We start from the raw sequence: 23,822 nt of genomic DNA on the forward strand, positions 1-23,822 counted from the left end.
CACTTAAAACAGATCAGGACTTTACACATAGACAAACACGGCTCAAGTAACGCAGAAAAACATGTTACTGTAGTCCAGTAAAGTAATTTAGTTACCGATGTTGTACTCCGTTACAATAGCACACATCCTGCTTATTACCTTTATTAATGGTCATGGTTAGTTTTGTTAGGAAGACTTTCACATGACCATTTCACAAATCAAATGTAGCTAGTGGCTATATAAAATGTGGCTAGCTATGTTTGACTCTGTACCAACAGTCAGGCGTAGCCAGGCCCAGACTGCAGGTCAATTCCCAGCGGCCTGGGCCTGAAAGTGGCCTGACTGGGCTGCTTTTCAAACAAAAAATATATAAATCAAGGTGCATTACATCTGTGTGGCTCATTGGTCTGTCTGGCACTAACATCTGTGCATAGACTACATCATTTGTGCACATCAGTTTTCATTAATAATGGTGACTGGTCAAAATGTCAGTAATATTTTCTTAATAATAAACACAAGCTATGTGCACATATGCGGAATGGCTGATATTCAGAGAAACGTGGTGGCAAAATGGACTCGAGATAAAAAGATAAAATAGGAAAGACAGTTACACCTGCTGTAATAATGACCCTGATACGACAGCTGTAGTAATGTCCCTGATACTGCTGTTGTAATAACGACCCTGGTACTACTGCTGTAATAACAATCTTGGTATTACTGGTTTAATAATGACCCTGTACTACTGCTGTAAAAATGAGCCTGTACTACTGCTGTAGTAATGACTCTCGTACTATTGCTGTATTATTGACCCTAGGAGTTGAGGCCTTGACGCGGGTCACACCCACTGTGTGTACTGCTCAGGGCAAAGCAGTAAGAGGCGGCGATTTTGAGGAAAATCCTGTATAAAAGAGAGAAATTGTTTAACTTCAGCAGAACAAGCACTGATTTCAGTCAAGGTTGGTACAGTCAGTTCGGTGAGTTTACTGCTTGAGTTTCTATCTTGGTTTCGGGTTATTGTTTACATTGCTGGTGTGGGGCTCTGTCGTTAGCACCTTCTCTCTACAACCAGTTGAGGCCGTGACGCGGGTCACACCCACTGTGTACAGCTCAGGGCAAAGCAGATGATTTTGAGGAAAATCCCGTATAAAATTTACTTTAACTAGAAAATTAGGACCTACATTTTTTATTTAGGGAATTCTGTTGAGCACGAACTAAATAAGGTGAATAAAAAATTATCCTAACTCCTGGATATCTACCAGCAGTTTTTAAGCCTGGATAGATGGATTGTCAAATTCTTTGTCCCTGGAAAAACGTCTCTGGACTACAGCCCTGGAACACTTTCTAATGTGTGGTCATTTTCTCCAAGTTAACTTATTGTTCTTTACTTGTTTTCCTCTTCCTTTCAGGCAAGAACAAATCTGAGCTACACAAACTCCACTGCCTGAAGAGCAGAAAATCTGCGAGGTGAAAACAAAAAGTTGAGCTCAGATGAGTAGCCACAGGTCCGGTCAGTCCAAATCTAAACAAAAAAAAAAAAAGAGTTTTCCAAACAGAAGGACAGAAAGCTTGTTTAATGAAATTTCCAGCCAATCAGCCTCAGCTGTAACACACATGCACCCACGAAAATGACAGAAACAATACACACTTTCAGACTGAGGTTCAGTTGTGGTCATGATGATCCAGTGAAGATCCAGTAAAGATCGGATGCGAATCCAGTGCAGATTTGGTGAAGAGCTAGTCTTTTCTGGGATGAGAGCAGGTGGTTTCAGGCTCTGGGGGTCTTTATAAAACCTCTTGGTCCCAGTCCATATCCAGAACATCATTACATGATTCGGAGGAAGTGAACAGAGACCATCCCGATGGGACAGGCTTGGAAGAGTCGTTGGCTGGGCCGAGACGGAAACACCCCCTTTTCCTCAGACTGCCGACTGGACCGTCGTCAACCATGAAGATAGCAGGAGGACAGAGGTCTGTCTGTTTTATAGAGGGTTGTTTGTCTCCTGCAGCTGCTTGGGTTGTCCCCTCCTCCATGTTCTCTGCAGGTTCTGTCCTCCTCTGAGAGGAGTTCAATTCAACACCGTCTCTCTGAAGAGGACGCTTCGTCTCGTTGCTTTGAGCAGTGGGCGGATCGATGGAGGAGAAGGAGAATCTGGAGAGTTTGGCGGCAGCAGAGGAAGCCACAGCTGTCGTGGTTTGGGCTGATCGGGGATTTCTGATGTTAGGCGAGTTATCGGAACAGACGACAGCCATGTATTTCCTCTCTTTAACATCTCCATGCTCCACCTCATGCTTTCTAAGGGAACCAACATCTCGCAGCCTTCCTGATAGAGATGAGGAACCAGCTTCAGGTCCATTTTCTGTCTCATCCTTCTCTCTCATTTTTCTCTTTCTTGCATTTGGAAGTGGGTTCGGGTCCGGCCGACTGAGCAGGTTCTGTGGGACAGGGTCCGGCCGACTGAGCAGGTTCTGTGGGACAGGGTCCGGCCGTCTGAGCAGGTTCTGTGGGACAGGGTCCGGCCGTCTGAGCAGGTTCTGTGGGACAGGGTCCGGCCGTCTGAGCAGGTTCTGTGGGTTCGGGTCCGGCCGTCTGAGCAGGTTCTGTGGGTTCTGTGGGTTTAGTCCTGGATTTATTTGTTTCTCTGCTGGAATGGCGATGTTTTGAACAGAAGGTCTCATCTTCTTTGGTTTGAAGATAAAACCAGACAGCTTTACCTGAAGGTCTGTGTGGTTTTCCATCTTTTCTCTGCTGTTTTTCATCCCTATCAGGCCCCTCTCCTCCTCCTCCTGTCTGCTGTCTCCATCTTGAGCTGATGGAGTGTTTGGGTGGTAATCTGAAGCGGGATGTGGAGCTCCATCTCCATGTTCTCCTCGGTTCTCTTCATCATACTGGACTCTCCTGTCCATCAGATTTCTGGAAACCTCGTGAAACTTAGATCCAAACATCTCCTGACAGGTTTCATTTTTCCTTCTGTCCCCTCGGCTCTTATTTTCATTGTCTTCTAAAGCAAAGGTTGAAGTTTCCAGAAGATGTGGAGTATCAGTGTTACTCACATCATCCTCCTCAGTCTGACAGCTCAGATGTTTGATGGACCAACCAGAGTTCAGGCTCCTGTTCTGGTTGAACTGGGTGGATGTAACCGGTGGACTGATGGTGCAGAACCCATCCAGACCTCCCTCCTCTGAGACACCAGCAGTCCCATCAGTGCTGATGTTGAGGCTTCTTGTTGTGTTGATGGAGTCTGAGGTGCTGAGCTGATGTGGATCTAGATCCTCTGAGGAGCTGCTCCTCAGTCTGGTGAAGAATCATCAGAAACATGAATGATGTCAAACTCTTAACAGACCCAGAACATCAGGACCTCTGTGCTGAAAATGTTTCTGACCATGAGGACCATTAAAGGAGTTGAATGAAGGACGGTTCCTCACCTGCTCAGTCTGTCCATCTCATGGTGCAGCAACAGAGGCAGGTCCAGTCCTTCCAGCAGAGCCTGACACTGAGTCCAATACTGGTGAACAGGGTCAGCAGGGAACGAGGTCAGTAACGTGTTCACATTTCCCAGCAGAGCGCCCCCCTAAGGAAAGACATGAAGACATGGTTGAGACAAGATGGAGACAAATGGAGAAGGGTAGAGACAGATGGAGACAGATGTGGTTGACAGAAACAGGAGTCTTTCTAAGCTCAGCTGCAGGTAGTTGGATGTTCTTACCTGCATGGAGCACTCCATGACAGAGACGGCGACCACCGCGTCCTCTATGGTTACGGTCTCTCTGAACATGAGTCTGGCGTGGGCTAGAAGGTCAGAACAGAACTGAGTCAGTACCATAGTGGTACTGGTCTCTGCTCACCATCACATTCAGCTTTGCTGAACATACTGAGCGAAACGTTCAGCGTCTTAGTCCTCCTAACACCACAGAGAAATCTGGTTACCTGGCTCATGAGCACTGATTAATATATCTGATCAGCCTGAGGAAGGAAGTACAGCAGGAAGCTTTCAGAGACACTCAGAGGTGTCAGAGCTGCAAACCACACATCAGCCTCTTACACAAAGGTCACCTCAAAATTATTTACCTGTAACAGCAAGTTTTTCCCTTCACTAATACACCTGTATTGGATCTGATCAATATCTCTGCTGACAGTATATGTCCTCCAAGTTTTGAAGATTGCTGTAATTAAACCGTTTCTTAAAATCCTCCTCTTGATGATCCTCAGATATACTTCTCCATGAAGCCTGATGAAATTTCATTTAATTTTTTTTTTTTTTTTTTTTTTTTTTAACTTGTCCTGTCCAGCATCATAGCAGCAAAATGATAATCTGGTTTCTGTATCGTGCTGAACAAATTTGCTCTACCAAGGGGAGGCCTATGGGTAAGGCTCCTCTTGATAATGTGATTAATTTATTTATTTATTTACTTTGAATCACGGAATCTATGTAATCTTGCTGGACCTGACCGGAGGGGACAGAAAAAGATGGAAAATAGCAAAAAGAGCAAAAGGGAAAGAAGAAAGGAGACAAAAAGATCACAGACAGAAGGAAAACGACCCTTCAATCCACACCATCACCAGACAACAAACTGTTACACCTGTACATGAACACACCAGAAAATTTCCTACAACTTTTACAAAAGCAGAAACACACACACAGAAAAACAAACAAACAAACAACGAAACAAAAAAAAACAAAAAAAAAACAAAAAAAAAAAAAAAACAGGGCTGCCAGTCATTAAGAGTATAACCAAATCAAATCAAAAAGACATAACAGCGACCAGATACTAACTCACAGGAAAAATACAAATTTTTTTTTTTTTTTTTCCTTCCTTTTCTTCCCCTTTTTTTAATAATTATTGCTTAATATTAAAGACCCACTAGACAACTCAGTGACTGTGTCAGCATGCAGAGCATGAGAAACAAGGAGTGATCAGTGATGAAGAGTGGTGAGTGAGATCATGCAAATGCGACCTCGCCTCCACGGAGGCCAGAGGCAGACCAGGGCCTGGGCTGGGCCCTCAGCAGCATACCCGGAGCACCAACCCATGCCACCCCACCACAAAGACAACTCCAGCCCCACCCGAAGGGCGGCAGAGGAGAGCCCCAGCAAGAGCCCCCCACGGTCCCGGGGCACAGGCCCCAGTGGGCCAAGATCAGCGGCCGCCGGCCCCGCCAGGGACCGGCCCACCCAGGGCAGCCCAAGCGAAGGGCCCAGGGCCCCAGGAGCCCAGAGGCGGCGGCCCCACCCCCCAAAGGCAGAGGGCCCGCAACATGCCCAGGAGGACCAGGCCCCCCCAGACAGCCACCCAGCGTAGGCCAGCACACACCCCGATGTTCCAGCCGCACACCCCGGGAACCAGGGTGCTATCGGCCCCCTCCCCCCACTCCCCATCTACTTCAACCTGCTTCCCATATAACCCCACACTCACACCCTCCCCCGTGCCGCACCCACAATCGCTCACCACCACACAATCACGCCACCCACAACCCTCCCCCCATGCCCCGTGGGGGACACCCCAGGCGGACCAGCGGACAGCGGGCCCCAACCCCCATAGAGCCAGCAGCCCACTAGCGCAGCCATCCCGGGACCCAAACTTCCCTCTGGATGATGAGCCTTTAGTGGCATTAGGCACCCCTGCTCCCCAGGAGGCCCCCCAGGGCAAGACAGGCCAGGAGAGGCCGCCCCCCACGACCGGGCCATTCAGGGACCGCAGCCAGTGAGCCGCCACCCACCCCAGAAAGTTCCCACCCTCCCACACCCCTAACGGGGAATGAGAGGATGGGGACAGCGGCAGACCCACAGCCCACCACCCCCAGGCCCGCCCAAGCCCCCCCCCCACAAGTGCACTTAACCACGCACAGAAACACATGCACACACCTATTTCCTTGCATACTCCTACTCATCATAACTCACATATGCCCTCTCAGCCCCACCCAAAAAATATAAACACTCGCACAGCATCCAACCCTCCCACTCTCACTCCCCAGACACACCCCCACTCATCCTAACACATGCATACGCACGCACACAAACATACCCCCCCATTCACACAAACATCCACAGTATAGACACACACACAACATACAAGCATCCCTGTCTCACACCCCAGCACCTCCCCCTATAATCCCCCGAATCCCACTCAGCCCTCCTTCAAACCCCTACACCCCCCCTGCCCCCGGGCCATACCCTGGGTCCCAGGGTGTCATCCAGACACCAGGGCATGCACCAACCCACACCATGGCAGCACATCCGGGCAGGCCCAGACCCCAGGCACATATGGAGCCCACCACCCCGGAGGGAGGAGGACCACCCCCAGGCACCAGAGCCCAGAACCCCCGCCCAGCCCGCCCCAGAATAGCCTGGCCACCCGGCTCAGGACCGACGCCCACCAACCCAGGTACCACCAGTGGCCTCACCCCCCGCCACGAGGCGACTCCAACCGCTGGCCCCCACAGCCCCCGACGGGGACAGACTCCGAGCCACCCCCACCGCAGAGCAGCCCGGTCCCGCATCACGGGCAACCACAAAGAACCCACAACCACCAGTCACTCCCGGCCATTTCTCAAACCCCCATAGCAACAAGGTCACAGTCCTCCCTTTCATTTAATTTATTAAGATCCCCATTAGCTACTGAAACATCAGTAACTATTCTTCCTGGGGTCTCCTCTATATTACTTTACACATTTTGTTATTTACATAATTTTATACACCATGCACACCCACCCACATACACAAACACACAAACAGAACATAAAAATAAAGAAATCAATCAGTTTGTCAAATTACAAAGTCATGACAAATTTTATCCTTGTAACTTCAGACAGACTGAGATTGTTGTCTTTGGACCTGAGACCCTCAGGAAGACACTGTCTAGCTATGAAATTACTCTAGGTGGTGTTACCTTGGCTTCCAGTACTACTGTGAGGAACCTTGGAGTTGTTCTGGACCACATCTGGCGTATGACTCATAGAAAAAAAAAAGGTTTCTAGGACCACTTTCTTTCACCTACATAATATTCCCAGAATGAGGAACATCCTGTCTCAGAGTGATGCAGGAAAACTAGTCTATGGATTTGTTACTTTCTGATTGGACTAATGTAATTAATGATTATTGTTCTGTGCCAGCAATGTTCAGAAAATTCTCCATTCAATCCAAAATGCTGCAGCAGGATTGTTATTTCTCCTGTTTTATCTTCTCGTTAGCGGCTCCCTGTTAAATCCAGATTAGAATTTAAAATTCTTTTCCTCACATATAAAGCTCTTAATGACTAAGCTCTATTGGATTTTAAAGACCACAGGGTTCCAGATTTTCCCAACAAAGCACTCTCACACTGCAGGTTTACTGGTGGTTCCTAGAGGTTCTAAAAGTAGAAAGGGAGGCTGAACCTTCAGTTATCAGACTCATCTCTGTGGAACCAGCTCCATGTTTGACTGAACTGAATTAAAACAACTGACCAACAGAAATCCAGCAGTCTAACCTTCAGCCAGTCGGCTCAGACTCTCCAGCATGCGGATGGTTGTTCGGGCAGCACTGCGAGTGTCGCTCTGCCGCTGCAGCTGGTAGTACCGGGTCAGGATGCAGTTGGCTTGCTCAGAAACCTGAGGCTGCAGCTGCTTTATGGCGCTAAAATAAGCCTTCATTTTCTCCATGGACCACAAGGCAGAGGACTCAGCAGGAAGTCCTACAAGAAAAAAAAAGAATCATTTAAATCAGATCTGTTTAATGCATCTCTCTGAATGTGAATCTGAGATGTTCAGTTATATCAGATTTATTAGGAAGATAAATGATTAACACATTCAAACACAGAGCTGTTTTTCTGGACCTCTATCTTCCAGAATGAAGGAGGAGATGATCCGGTCCCACTCTGCATTTTTGGTGTCCAGCAGAACCAGAACCAGGTCAAACCGGCTCAGCAGAGGGCTGGCCAGAGCCACGTTGACAGAAAGAGGCTCATTGGGGTCATATTGGCCTTTAGGGTTGGTAGCTGCCAAGATGGTGGCTCTGGTGTTCAGCTTACACACTATCCTGCAGAGACCAGAATAGATTGAGAAACAGAGACCCAGATTCAGACGGACACCCTGGAGAGGACAAATTAATATAGCAGCAGCAACACAAACAGGAGCAATTGGAGCACGTCTGACCATCTTTAACCACGAACTGTAATAACCATGGTTATTGAGTTTTCAAACCTCTTTTAAAGACGCACCTATTTGCTCTGGCTAACACAAGTGTGTGGCTTTTATAGTGTGGGATATGTATCTGTCTGCTATCGTCTGGCTATGTTTTTAGATGCTATTTTATGTTATTAATATCTATCTTTTGTCTTTTTTCTCTTACATTTATAATTATTTTATTAGTTTTATACTATTAGACTGCATATTTTGTAGAGCACTTGGGCACTTCGTATTGTTTAAATGTATTATATAAATTAACTTGACATTGACCTTGAGTCTCAATTCCCCAGTGTCATGGACCTCAAGTCCAAGTCAAGCCTTAAGTCACTTTTAGTTGTAATGAGTAATCTACCATGCAACGCCTGTCATCTGCTCTGCTTAGAAAAACTGTTATAATATTGAAGGAATTTAAAATCCATCCTCAGCTTTTCTCTACCAGCATTTAGTAACAGATGATTTTTAGCTTAAACTGACCAATACTCTGTCCCTCTTCCCCGGATGATTTCTTTGCTTTACTGAATTCAGAAAACCTGTAGATGAATATGGAAATTTATTCAGATTAGTAAATATGTTCTTAACATAACTTATCCAAGAGTTTTTAATGTGAACCAAAATCCATCTGTATCCACATATAAATTTAAAATACTAAAACTGCAGCTCATAGCAAGTTTTCCTGAGTGTAGAGAGGAGGGCCGATATGTTGCACTGTGGTGCAGGATCACCACCTGCCCTACAGGTTTTAGATGTTTCCCTGCACCAACACACCTGATCAAAATAATCTGCACAAGCATCTTAATGACTCAATAATTTGACTCAGGAGTATTGCAGCAGGTAAACATGTAAAATCTGCAGTACAGTGGCTCAACAGGTCCAAAGGTGTGATCCTGCACTAGTGCATCAGAAAAATCTTAATATTTTTAAAGGGCTTGAAATAACTGCATACAGAAAATATTCATTTTAAACTTTTAAAAACTGAATAAAAACTCTTAATATTTCAATTAATTTAGATAAATAAATATTCCTTACTTTCCTAAACAGACCCAGTAAAACCACACTATGGGTCCCAGTTATGTCCCAGTTTAACATCATCACGGCAAAGTCAGTTTATGGAAACTGTAAATGTCTCAGTTTTCTTTTGAACTAAATCAGTCTGATGGTTAATAAGCAGTTACAAGCTAACGTTTACACCACTGTGGCGCCAAGCTAGTTGCTAACATTAGCTTTCATATTCAGTGACCAACCTCTCGAGGTGTGTTTAAGGTGGATGTGGTGGATCCAGCGTCCTGGATTTTTTATACCACAGGGTAATAAAAGCATGTCTGTCTGATCGCAACATAACTCAAAATGTTATAGAAAGATTTTGATGAAATTATCAGAAAATTCCACAAATGGCATAAGGAAAAGATTATTAGATTAGATTTTTAAAGCTATTGGGAGATAGGGATAGTTTTGCTATTTAGAGCTTCTATTTCAACAGATAATACCCAGATAATCACTGGCAAAAAAAAAAATAAAATTATTATAAAAGATGAGATTATGGTAGATTAAATACGCTAGCTGTAGATGACATTCAGAAATGACAAAGCTTAATAAGTCGTTCTAACCTTTACTAGTCATATACTCTGTTATAAATGAAGCTGTTTTATTTTAAAATTCATGCTTTTATTTTGAAGTAAACTGTGGCATACAAACAGAAACGTAAGAGAAAAAATGAGGGAAAGTACGGAGCACACTATGCAAAACGGCAAACGTATTAACGGTAATGTTCTGCTCCCGGCTGGCAGTAGGCACAAGCTATTTAATAATTCATGGTTTAGATTGTTTTGTGTACATATAACAATGATGGCTAAGCTAAATCTCGTCTTGTGACGGTACGACAGGGTTATGTCTGGGAAAATGACAGCAGACAACACAAACGTCACACAGAGAGAAAATCATGGGGAAAAAAATTTGTTCACGAGTCTGAGTGGAGTCTCGGACCGTAAGTCCAAGTCAAGTCTCAAGTCACTGGAAATGTGACGTAAGTGTGACTCGAATCAGAGTCCCAGACCTGAGTCCAGTTCTCTGTGGTTTGCTCACACAACTGAAGGAAAACCTTAAATTGAATACCTCCTGTCTGAAATGACGTACCCAAAATAAGTTTAATTTAATTTTTACTTGGATTATCCTGATTGGAAAATTTGGCTCTGCATTTGACCCATCTCTAGATGTACTAGAGAGCAGCAGGCGGCCATGTTTCAGTGCCCGGGGAGCAGCAAGGGTATATATGATTCACTTCTGTTGACACACCAGGGACTCGAACCCAGGATCTCCCAACCCAAGCCCATGTCTAGGCCCGCAGTGATGAGACAGACATCATTGTAACCAGCAGTTACCAGCAGAGTCTCTGCTTTCATGTGACTCCTTGTTTGTGTGGGTTGCTTGAAGTGGAGAAAGTGGACAGATGTTCTCCTGGTTTTCTACATTCCCATATAACTGCTTGGGGTTTGAACTGTGTTTGGTTTGAATGGCAGTGTTTAGTAGAGTCTTTTAGCTGAGTTTCTCTCGTCATTTTTCTATTCTACAAACGATCTCTGACAGGGTGGATGTGTTCTTGTTGTACCCAGCTTTGGCCACACTGATGGACTGCTGCTCCATGGCCTCATGAATGCTGATGCGGTCGTGTTCCTTGATGCTGTTGAATTCATCAATGCAGCACAGACCTCCGTCGGACAGAACCAGGGCTCCGGCCTCCAGATGCCAGTCACCTCCATCCTTCACCGCAGCAACTGTCAGGCCTTCAAACAGAACAATAAATCTATAAACAGACAACAAATCCTTTCTGACTGAAGACAACCTGAGGAGGACCTACCTGCACTAGTTGATCCAATGCCAGCAGTAAGAACAGATCGGGACACGACTTTAGCTGCATACTTTAGGAACTGAGACTTCCCGGTACCTGGATCTCCAACCAGCAGCATGTGACACTCACCTGAAGAGAACAGGTGACACAGGCATGTCTGAATGATAGCTGAGGAACATGAAGAGGAAGACCATGTCCACACAAAGCCCTCAGAAAGTCCTCAGAATATCATGAAAAAGGACAAATTGGTAAAACTGAGGATCTGGGTGTTGATCTGAATGTGTCCCTCAGTCAGCTGTTTGAACAGATGTGTGAGATATATCTCAGAATCAGCAGTGTCTCCATCATGTGAAAGTCTAGTTTTTACCTCTGGCATGAACCTGTGGAAGAGCTTTAGAAGGGACATCATCACTGCTCAGGTAACTTTAAGATAATCGTCATTCATCAATATCTTCTTATGAATCTTCTTAAATGTGTTCTTAAGTCGTACTTGGACGTTTTCTATGACGTTTCCGTCAGAAACATGAATGTGTTGGTAAAGCGTGAAATTGTGGGCAAGTAGTGCCCCGATAAAAGAGGTCTGTGCCCCGGTATAATCTCAGTATTTTCCCATCCAGCAATGAGAATGATAGGAAGATGTGAGGAAGTGAGGAATAAGATGATAGTAACAGGGACAGAAGACAGTTATCTTAGACCACTGTGTAAATTTAAAAATGCAGTTTAATGGACATACCAGCTCCAGTTTGCTCTGAATTCTCCATTTACAACAATTATGGATGTTTTCTGAAGCTCACCCCTGTAAAACGGCGCACAATGGTTTAGCCCACACCTGCACCAGGAGTTTCAACCAAGTTACTTATCCTGCCGGATGAGTGATCGGACAGTTACAGGAGGGAGGAAAAGTAATATTCCCCCCAAAATCAGGCTATCAGAAAAGAAAAAAGCAGAGAAATTAAAGTGAGAAGCAGCTGCTTCCCGACTTCTTTGAGAAGAAAGGAGAGCAGCGCCTGAGCCAACACATCAGGATTCGTTTAAGGCCAACACAGATTAACTATGATTAGTAATTCATCAACGTTATTTCCACTGATTATTTCACTCTAAGACGTCGCGGTTAACATTTCCGCTTTGTGTCGATATTTGATCCCTTTCCCAGAGACAAGACCCACGACCCATAATGGACTAAGCGGTTCAGAGAATGAATGAATGAATGAATGAATGAATGGACGGACGGACGGATGGACGAATGGACAGATGGATGGATGGATGATCAGTCTCATGTCAATCAGATCCATGTCACTGTCACGTGAAGCTGAAGAATGAAACTGAATTTATAGACCTCTTAATAAAATAACACTGGTATAGGATCCATACTTGATGTCGGCAGATACCTAAAGCCCAGGAATCGGTATCGGACAGAAAAAAAAAGGACCGCAACATGCCTATCTATGTCATAGTGTGTGTGAGATATATGGTTTGTAAACTGTGTAAACGAATTTCAAGTCTATTTTCTTCCCACAGACCTCTGCTTGAGTTTGAATCTTTTTTAAGACTTAGTGGTTCATTCTCAACAGCAGGAACTGTTTTACTTACCCCAGACTTTAAAACACCTCGTCATTACCCAGGTAAAAATCTTTCCCTGAAGAAAGCATCTACTGTAGTAGAGGGTAGGACTTTTCAGATTCCCAGGAATTCTGGATGAAGAGTTCTGATTGGTGGGTCATTCTTGCAGCGCCCCACTCTTCCGTTCACCGTACGTATAAGTCAGTGTGCAGCTGCAAACATGTTTATTTTATTTCTACAAACTTAACTTCATGGTTTGGTCATTTGAAAACTGGAGCTATGAGAAGTGGACAGATGAAGACTTCCAGGATCTTTAGAGCAAATTTACCGAGGACAACATCCCGCTCGACTTTCAGTCGGAACGATCAGCCATTAGAATAAAGTTTCCAGAACTTTGCAGTGGAAACACAAACCACGTAGATTTCCAGGAATTCCTTTACCAAGCTAAATAAATTCCTGGAAATGTTGGTGGAAAACACTGTAAGGAGATGAATCTGTTATGTTTTTAATAAAGAAGAGGGGTACCCCTGATTCTGGTTCCAGAAGAGTCTGTTCTCTGCACCCCACCAGCCAACACCATGGCCACGGCCAGTTTGATCACATACATCCCAAAAACCTGCGGGCACAGACTTGACAAGATCTGGTTCCTTCCTGCAGAGACGAGAACAGAGCAGACAGGTTGAAGTAAATGACAGATAAAGGCTGTTGTCTGACAGAAGATGCATACCAGCGATGGGATTGTGTCTGTAGCTGCTCCAGAAATCCTCAAACTCTCTCTGAACATCCTTGGAAAGTAGCGCAGCAGCAGCCTGCTGGTTGTTCACCTCCATGTTGTTGGCTTTGAGGACCAGCTCCACATCACAGCAAGCGCCGTCAGAAAACGGCTTCCAGCGGAGACATATCACACCAAAGACGGTCACGTCGTCTCCTGGAAACATCAACAGATAAGTCTGACTCTGGACTTTTAGGAAACAAATCATTCTCTTTGTTCGGAAAACTGAAGAGTCAGATTATTTGAGTCTGACCGGATCCAGGCCCTTTAATTGGAGGAGGAGGGTATTAATAAGAGACAGGAATGGGACGCCCTCTTCCCTTCACAGGAAAGGAACTCATCGCCATGGTAACACAATGGTTTTGAAATGGCCATTGTATACAGTAAACTGTGGAGCCGAACCAGCTGCCTGGTTTTTTCCACTGCCCCTGAAACATCATGAATTCAGCAACCATTACAACGACAGAAGCTTCATTATACTTCAGATATTTTGTGTGATTACACAAGTCTTTTAACCTCATTACCATTTCACATTTCCAATACAACAAATGAATGAATGCTGTTAATTATGTTTACATCAAATAAAACAGCATAAAGTAAGACTTGCTAGTTTTGTTTTATCTTCCAAAACCTTTTGTGATTTTCTGTCATTGTGACAAAAATGCAGGAAACATGCAGAACTCATATTTGAAGGCAGTTTTCTCCATTTCACCATCGCACCAGCTGCAAAATTGGTTGGGATTGTGGAGCATTGCAAACTCGCTATTTAAGGGTCAAACGGTCTACTCGCCCTCCGCAACACGTGGTTTGGGACAGCCCTTAACATGGTAGAGCCTCTGCAAGAGCACGCAAACATCACACCTTTTTCATCATAAAAAAGCACTTTGTGTTGCACAAAGCAACACTAAGTGCTTTACATAATAAACAACAAATTATGCATATTAAAAGCAAAATTTAAAAAAACCTTCACACACCAGAGTGTATATAACAGCAATTAAAACACACATTGTAGTCTCTTTCACACACAATCTTACACACTCGCACACATACAAACAAAGCACATGTACACTCCCCACACCCGCCCATAAAAAAAAATAAATAAATAAAAGACATCAGGTGGACCTAAATGGAAATGTCTTGCAGTGTTGAGGTTAATGTTGGAGAGAAATGATAAAGTGTTTTTATTAATGAATCAGGTGTTAAGTCCGGCTTCTTACCAGATTTACATCTGTCGACCAGGTCGTCTTCCAGAACCACCACTAAAGAACGAGGAACGCTGCCCACCGTCAGCCTCTGCACCTGTAGAAACAGATCCTCTGACTTTAATAAGAACAGGAACCATGATGTCTGACAGTTCAGGAAGCAAACCTGCTCCTGGATCTTGATCTCCTGGTAGTCCCTGCAGGCAGCTGGCTCAGATCCATCGGACAGACAGCTGAACCTGTACGAGTTACAGCCAACAGGACTGGGACAGATCACAGGTGGGACGAAGGTGTAGAACTGGTCAAACTCTGCCTGCACCTTGAAAACGTGTCTGCACTTTGTGCACATGTAGTCCCGCTCATGCTCCAGAACCTATGGGTCCAACATTACTGATCAACACACACAGGTCCAGATTCAGCAGCATCTAATGTGCGCCATTACCTTGGCAACGCTGGTACGTATGACGGTCCCTGTCACAGACAGGAAGTGTCCAACATCTCTGGATCTGGGAATGGTGTGTCGGATCAGTTCTGGACACACCGGTAAACCTGCACACAGATGATTTGTCTTAATTATTATTAATATTAAAACATCCAGGTGTTGTTGTTCAATTTAGTGTTTATTCCATCAAACTGCTCATCAGTTAAAAAAAAAAGTTTTGTATCGTCACTTCTGCAGACTGCTAAGCTGATACTAATTTTTATATTAAGGGAGGTGTGACTGCGGTGATTGATACTGTCGACCACTATGTAGTGATGGACAAGTTCTCCACTTTTAATTTTCTGTTGCCAACATTAAAACAGTTGGAATTATATTTCCTCCTTCCTGAGCCACTGCCTTACGGTAGTGGAGGAGTTTGAATGTCCCGAAGATCCTAGGAGCGATGTTGTCGGAGGCTTTACATCCCTGGTAAGGTCAACCATGGCAAAACAGTCTCTAGGGGAGGAACCAGATAAAGCACAGCTCAACAGACCCCTTTGATAAATAAAAACAATGGATCCAGGTTTCCCTTGCCTGGATGTGCCTCCCTCCGCCTTCGGGTCAAGGAATGAGTCCTGACTGTTGTTTGTGCTTCTGCACCAAACGGAAGTTCAGAGTACACACCAATCTTGGAGTACTTGGACGGGGTGTTGGAGAGCGCTCCTTCTGGGGACTCCCTCATTCTGCTGGGAGACTTCAATGCTCACATGGGCAATGACAGTGAGACCCGATGATTGGGAGGAACGGCCCCTCTGATCTGAAGAGGGGCCGTTAGAGATAGGGTGAGAAGCTCGGTGACCCACAAGGGGCTAAAAGTAGAGTCGCTGCTCCTCCACTTCGAGAGGAGCCAGAAGAGGTGGCTCGAGCATCTGGTCAGGATGCCTCCTTGGTGAGGTGTTCCAGGCATTTCCCGCTGGGAGACCCCGGGGAAGACCCAGGACACGCTGGAGGGACTACATCTCTCGGTTGGCCTGGAAACACCTCGAGATCCCCCCGGACAAACTGGCGAATGTGGTTGGGTAGAGAGAAGTCTGGGCTTCCCTGCTTAGGCTGCAGCCCCCCGACCCTGCCCCACCATAAGCGGTAGAAAATGGATAGATGGATGGATGGATGGATGGAGTTGTATTTTGAGTAGAAAAACAGTATACAAGACATCTGCTGAGTGAAGAAATAACCCTAGTGTGCCTCAAGCAGTGTTGTTTTTGGCAGGCATCTCAGTTTTAGTCTTAGTTTTAGTCTTCAGGATGAAAATGCTCATTAGTTTTAGTCACATTTTAGTCATTTCTAGTTTTAGTCCAGTTTTAGTCTAGTTTAGCTGCCATGCTATACTTAACCGCTGTTGGGCAGAAACTTTATATAAATGTCACACAAGAAAATAGCAGATCTATAAGTTCAACATACAGCAACACATTGTGAGCTTGTTGTTTGGTTATTTTCATCAATAATTACAAAATTAAAAGGAATGTTTTTAGACTTAGAAGGTTTCCAACCAACAGCAAATACTTTCTGATCTACTTAGGGTTATGCTTTACACAGATAAAGTGTTAACTGTGGAATCAATTACTCCAAAAAAGCAAAGAGCAACACCATCCTTACTTTGGTAACTGTGGCTTTATTTCTGAGAATTTTCTGAAGGGCAATACTGTCTGCCAGAGAAAATATGATGGATTATAGTTAAAATATGTCCATATACCATTTTGTCGCTTCCGACCACCAAACCCTTTCACCAACGCTGCCGCCATGATTCATCTATGAAAGAATAAACTGCTTGTCTGTGTGTGCTGCACGTCTGGTGGTGGGCGTGGCCAAGGTGCAGCAGCATTGCTGACTGACAGATTGAGCTCACAACAGGCAGAAATGTCGTGCATTTTTAATGTCGGACAATCAGCCCTTAAACATTTTCATTAATTTTGATTAATTTTACTTCCTCTGGTCACCTTTGTGGCCGAAACTATTCACACTTAAAAACCTGCTATAAAATCAAACATCAATATTCTGTTTTTTTTTCCTTTCATAAACCACCTAAATGTCAGACCTGCTCAAAACTAACCAACATTCAATCATTTTTTTTATTATTTTAATCCTTCATATGCTAGTAAACTACCTGAATAATAAAAAAAAAACATGAATTATTTTCTGCATGACAAATATCACGGGAATGGGGCTTTGGTGATGACTGGAGTCTTGGATATGTCAAAGACTAACAGTAAAACTGATTTAATTGCAATATTACTTTTTATGTCATATCAGATAATCCATCTGGTGACCTTCTCTGACCAAAAATGTCCCACTGACTTACATTTAAACTAGGTTTTAATCTCGCAGTCACTCTAGTTCAAAACCATTATTTCTTTAATGGCAGTGTTTCATTTGAGAGAAAATTTTTTTGTTTTTTGTTTTTTTTTGTCTAAAAAAGCGACTGGCAATGAAAATAAGCTGTGGCTAAATCCTGTGCCTTTCACATGTATAACATACAGTAAAGTGCACTGTCCCTTTTTAAAAATTTAAAACCTTAATTTCTGCTGCAGGTCATCAAAACCTCCCCAGAACCTGACAGAGACTCTGCTCAGGTCAGTAAACCAGTTCAAATGTGTTCCTGAGGAAAGAAAAGAAACATCTGACCTGTGATTCGAGTGTGAAGAGTTTGTCTCAGTCTCTGCTGCTTGACTCTGGAAGCATCATCTGAGATCTCCACGGCTTTTCTCTGCAACACGTCATCAAATATAGCCAGGACTTCGTTGGGATAAGCATTGAAAAAGTCCCCGACCTGTAACAAAACCTCTGTTTTTAATACAAGAATTTTTTTACTCTAACTGTAATACACTCAAAATACAGCAAAATTTGAACAACTGGTGAGTTTAACCTACACATTCACAATACCTCTGATGGTCTTGCAAAAGAGGTTTTAAACATTTTAAATTGTCTAAATTTCAAACAACACGTCACACAGCCTACTCACAACAGGACACATCCTGGACTTGGTCATAACCTATGACCTGTTCACTGGTGTGTCCTCTGTTGTTGACCTGGCTGTGTCTGACCCCTATTTTTTAACATCACCAGCTTTAGCCAACAGGAGGCTGTGAGGAAGTGATATATTACATTCGAAGTGGTTGCAAATGTTACTGATATTTTATACTGGCTGCACAGTGATGTGGTGGTTAGTGCAGCAAAAAGGTTGCTGGTTCGAGCCTCGGCTGGGGGAGGTTAGAACAGTGGCCTTTCTTTGTGGAGTTTGCATGTTCTCCCTGTGTATGTGTGGGTTCTCTCCAAAGATTGGTTAATTGGTCACTTTATATTCTCCATTGGAGTGAGTGTGAGAGTGAATGGGTGTTTGTCTATTCTGTTTTGGCCCTGCGATGGACTGGCAACCTATCCAGGGTGTACCCTTCCTGTTAATTGCTGCGATAACTCCAGCTTTCCTGTGACCCTTAATTGGACAAAGTGGTTCAGAAAATGGATGAAGGAATGAATTTTAAACCAAACTCTGATTTAGATTTTACCTGCATCATATGATTTTATTGTGGATCATTTTAATAGCAAACATCGATTCTATAGCTCCGCTCAAAACTAAAATAATAAAATCCAAATCCACACCACCATAGAGGAATAAACTAATCAAAGACCTTAAAAGAAATTGCAGAAGAGCAGAGAGTAAATGGAAGAAAACAAAATTATTCATTTAGAATTTTTTAAAGAATAACTCAAAACTTACAATAAAACAGTTAAACAGGCCAGAACACTTATTTTTTCCAATCTTATTAGTCTTCTACAAACTGTTGATTTTAACAGATCTGATGCATTCTTTTTACCTGAAAACACTGGAGTTTTATCCTGCTAGATGCAAAGATGCTTGGTTGAGTTTTTTCCTGACTACACCCAACAACCTGCCATTTAGATCCCATTCCCACATCACTAGTTTCTTTGAGCTTGAGCTTTGAGCCATAATAAATTGCTCTCATCAGATGGGTGTCTTCCCATCTTCCTGTAAAACGGCAATGATGAGGCCCCTTCTGAAGAAAAGTCATTTAGATCCAGACATTCTTGATAACTACCAACCTGTATCCAACTCACCGTTTTTAAGTAAAATCATTAAATAACTTGTTTTCATGCAATTACATGATTTATTCATTATCTGTACCGCTTTGTCCATTACGGGTCGCGGGGAACCTGAAGCCTAACCCAGCAATTGCATGAGTTTTTGCATAAACACATTTTAGAAAATATCAGTCTGGTTTTAGGACAAACCAAAGTACCGGGACGCCCCTTTTAAAGATTGTTAATGACCTCAGGTGTATCCTTGTCTCACAGAAACTTTCTGTCCTGGTTCTACTGGATTTAAGCACCGCCCTTTATACAGTAGATCACCAGATTTTATTAGACAGACTCAAAAGTCTTGTGAGCCTCTCAGGTACTGTTTTAAAATTATTTTGCTCCTATCTCACAGATCGACAGTTTTTAGTAAGTATGGACACATGCTCCTCAAGAATCCCTGAAGTGTGAGGTTGCCCAAGGATCAGTTTTAGGCCTACTTCTTTTAATCTGTACATATTGCCTCTTGGGGATGTCATCAGGAGATACGGCATTGATTTTTACAGCTATGCTGATGATGACACACAGCGTTACATCACCGTGTCTCTTGATGACCTGGAGCCAGTTAACGTCCTTTTAAACTTTATTTTAGATATTAAGTCATGGATGGCAGAGAACTTCTTATAGCTTAACCAGGACAAAACAGAAGCTTTAATTATAGGTCCTGAAGACAAGTAAGAGATCAGTTTACCTAAATTACACAATTTCAGTCCTAAGTGTGTGAGAAACCTGGGTGTTATTTTTGACTCTGAGACAGATTTTATTCCACACATCAGAAATATAATAAAGAGGATTTTATCATCTTAAAAACATCACCAGAGTCTCCCAATTCTCTCTCTTGCCAGCACAGAGGTGCTGATGCTTTTATTTCTAATAGAATAGATTATTGTAATGCCCTGCTCTCTGGTCTTCCCAAAAAGTGTGTTTCAAACCTACAATTACTACAGAACTCAGCGGCACGCGTTCTGATGAGCACCAGAGGACGGGAACACACCACACCAGTTTTAAAATCGCTGCATTGGCTCCCCGTGTGTTTCAGGTGGTTTTAATCATTTATAAATGTCCTAATGGTCTTGGACCTTCTTATTTATCTGACTTTATTTTAAATTATGAGTCTTCACAGACCCTGAGGGCCTTTTAGTTGTTCCATGAGTAAGGACTTTCCGTTACCACGGCCCTCGTCTGTGGAACAGCCTGCCAGAGAACCTCAGGGCTGCAGACTGTTGAAATTTTTAAACAGAGCCTCAAGACCTTTTAAGCTTATCATTTAACTTAATTCTATTTGACCTTAATCTATTTTATTCTATTTTATTACCTTTTTAGTACATTATTTTATAAAGTTCTTCATGTGTGTGTTTTTTTTTTTTTTTTTTTTTAAATCGCTTCTCTTATTTGTTTATTTAGGGCTATTTGATCTATGTCTTTTTTTTAACTCCAGTGTTTTCCTCCTGAAGATCCACTGTCACGGAAGCTTTGCCTTCTCGGTCTGAGGGTGTTGCCATGGTGATCGCCCTTGGCCGGGAGGCTGGGGGTCCTGCACTGCAGCCCTACGGTTGTGGTATGGACTCTGACCTGCCCTGATCTGGTGGCGGTGGCAGGCCACTGTGGACATGCGTGGCTGGCTCCTGATGTGATTGAATCCCCAAGGCATTAGGTGAATTGAATTTTTTTTATTCTTTGACTGTTCCTGTTTAGTGTGCTGAGCTTTGTTTTATTTGTTGGTTTTGTTTGTTTTTAATCTGTTTATTCTTTAAAAATTGCTTATTGTCTTTAAACTGTTTTAAAAACAATTAACAATTATTTTATTATATTTTATTACGTTATTTATTTCCCTGTTGATTTTTTATGAGTTGCTTTGTCAATTTATGTACAGCACTTTGTTTCTACTGTGGCTGTTTTACAGGGCTTTATAAATAAAGTTGAGTTATTTAGTTCCTTCTCTTTTTTTGTCTTTTTTTTTTTTTACCGTCCTGTCCAGCATCCTAACATACAGAACGGTGGTCTGTGTGCCATATTTTGCTTGACAGATTTGCTCTACCAAGGGAGACATGTTATATACACGGCTACCCTTGATATTTTTTTTTATTGTAATCTTATTTTCTTTAGTCTTTATATGTCAGTGCCAAACCTCACAGGGCAATAGAGGTAGAGGGAAAAAGGGAGAAAAGGACAGGATTAAAATGAGGAAATAACAGTTGTCTAGGCTGCCTAATACACACCACAAAAAAACAATATAAACTACCACAGTACTACATGATACATAAAGAAAAATAGGATAATGCCAAGTCCGATCAGACACACAGTCTCCCACCTAATGACCCTCCGGACCACCGACTCAGAGAAACAGCCAGGGCCGATGGACCCCTAAGGCCCACCAGCCAGCCCCATCCTGACCCCCACGGAACGACTAGACCTCAGCACCCCTTCCCACTACATGATGTAACTAATCAGCGGGGTCCAGGGAGACAGAGTTAACTGATTGGTGTTTAATGGATGCCGATGCAGTCTCTAGACTGATCCAACAGGAGATTTTTGTACTGGTTAATATTTATATTGTTTTTAGACTTCCAGTTCACTAAAATAGTTTTCTTTGCGATACATAAGGCCATGAGGACCATGTTTGCTTTCTTAGTGTCTATACTGATGTCACTTAGGTCACCCAGGAAACATTTAATTTATTTCTTATGTTATCAGACACTTAGTTTAGTATAAGCCTACCTGACATGTTTCGAACATCAGGTATACGTCACACCATCTAGTCACACCTCTGATGAAGACGGAAAAACTAAATCAGCTATAAAAAATTACAGACAATATGAACTTTATTGGTTTATCCTCAAGACAGTGTTTCCTCACAGAAGTCTCAGATCAGATATTTATGGCTTTTAATATTTTTATAAGAGACAAAAATTAAGGAGTTCATGTTTATGTGTAGAATGAGGAGGGTAACAGCTCTGTTTGTACATGTATGTGAACGTCTGTGTGACTATGTGTGAGAGAAATAATGAGTTTGTTTTTAAATTTCTATGTTGTTTACTTTGGTGTGAGAAGGCTTGTTTTACTTTAATATGCATAAACTGTTTTTACCATGTAAATCACTTTGTGTTGCCGTTGGTAGGAAAAGTGCTTTATAAATAAAATTGATATGATTTCATTTGAACAGACAGCAGGATGTCAGCACACACCCTGGACACACCAAACAGCCTTCCATCTGTCTTTATTCCTGCTCACACACACGTGGCTGTAAATAATGTAATAATGCAGTGTGATTCTCTGACTGATTGTCCGATAAAAGAAGAGAAAGTAGAACATCTGATGTTCCCCTGGAGCCAGAACCTGAACGTTACCTCCATGTTAGCCTCAAACAGCGTCATGGCGTTCACCACTACAGGATAATGGGTCTCCTCACTGGCATCTGTGTTAAGCTGAAGAATGTCGTCATGGTGATGCTCTGTCAGGTAGGCTTCGAACACTCGGCCAATCAGGGCCTCCTGTTCTGGGCTCATCAACATGATAAAGCGGCACGTTCTAAAACCCAAAAGAAAAGAAAGAAACATAAAACTCCTTCTACAACATCTTGCTGCAGCTTTACACAAATGGGTAATGGAGGTTAAAGATGCTTGATTCTCCTCTAAAATGAACAGATCCTGTAACTGAGACACAGAACTAGACCTGGAGTTTTGAGACGGGCAGTACCTCTACTGTAGTTGATGATGACACAAACAAACAGGTAATTTAACAGGAGTTCAATACAGAGACATGAGACAAAATATGACATATTACTGTCTCAGTTCAGATTTGGACCTCAGTGTCGGTCCAAATCCTGTGACTGATCATCATCATCTCATATATATAGGTTTTATAGGTCTAATATGTCTAATAAAACAGTAGATTATACAGTTTAAAGTCCATATCAGTTCATTTTTCTAATTCAGTGATAAGCACGACTGACTGAGTATTGAAAACAGTTAAAAATGCAGGACATACCTGGAGACAGACGTGTCTTTTTTCCTCTAAGTGACCCTGATGTGGAGAGAAACTTTTGGGAGGTTCAACATGCCGAGGAGTCGTTTCTTTCTCCTACGGCCATTCCTGCTCCAACACGCATATAAACACCGAATTTAATACAAACACATTGCTCTGAACACCTCACACGTCATCCTGTTTTCTTACTTGTATTTCGCGGGTTTGCTTCGCTACTTCCGCATCTGTTGGTCATCACTTCCGTTTGTTCTTTTTTTGCTGGTGTTTATTGTCGGTTTGTAAACACAGTTTATTACCACTATTAACTGATGAGGACTGTAGATACGGACAGCTAGTTAAAAAAAAAAAAAAACTTCTATTTGTTGATCTTCTTCTTCTTCTTCTTCTTCTTCTTCTTCTTCTTCTTCTTCTTCTTCTTCTTCTTCTTCTTCTTCTTCTTCTTCATCTTCTTCTTCTTCTTGAGTTTTTACGGCACCCTGCATCCTCTGGGTGGCACTGTTGCCCTCTTCTGGTTGTATTCAGTTCCTACAGGGTCAGTCGTATAAGAACGCTGAGTGGTTCAGAGGCTTAATAGGAACAAAAAGCGTTTGTTTGTTTGTTTGTTTGTTTGTTTGTATAATCTTGTTTTTTTTCTTTGTGTGTGTGAGCTCTGTCATGGATCAAATCAGAAGGGAATACCTGATGTTGCAACAGTGTTCAAAGCTGCAAGCGTCTGTTTTCTCCTTTTTCATTTTATATTAGTTTTATCACCA

The 23,822-nt window shown here is 43.0% G+C and overlaps 1 protein-coding gene across 1 annotated transcript; it reads right to left on the reverse strand.

The window, feature by feature from the left end:
• Window positions 1–1,535: 1,535 nt before the first annotated feature.
• Window positions 1,536–23,523, reverse strand: mcm9 (minichromosome maintenance 9 homologous recombination repair factor). The gene is made up of 16 exons (XM_041975825.1): window positions 23,260–23,523; window positions 23,074–23,178; window positions 22,434–22,614; window positions 17,617–17,761; window positions 14,956–15,062; window positions 14,680–14,886; window positions 14,529–14,610; window positions 13,267–13,467; window positions 13,065–13,190; window positions 10,989–11,108; window positions 10,740–10,914; window positions 7,786–7,988; window positions 7,441–7,644; window positions 3,684–3,766; window positions 3,403–3,548; window positions 1,536–3,271 (listed from the first exon to the last, which is right to left on the reverse strand). Exons 3-16 carry the CDS (start codon window positions 22,596–22,598, stop codon window positions 1,762–1,764), a joined length of 3,474 nt encoding a protein of 1,157 aa, XP_041831759.1. The 5' UTR covers window positions 22,599–22,614; window positions 23,074–23,178; window positions 23,260–23,523; the 3' UTR covers window positions 1,536–1,761.
• Between the last annotated feature and the right edge of the window lie 299 nt (window positions 23,524–23,822).

Source organism: Melanotaenia boesemani, chromosome 22 (genome assembly GCF_017639745.1).
Source record: "Melanotaenia boesemani isolate fMelBoe1 chromosome 22, fMelBoe1.pri, whole genome shotgun sequence".
NCBI classification, from domain to species: domain Eukaryota; kingdom Metazoa; phylum Chordata; class Actinopteri; order Atheriniformes; family Melanotaeniidae; genus Melanotaenia; species Melanotaenia boesemani.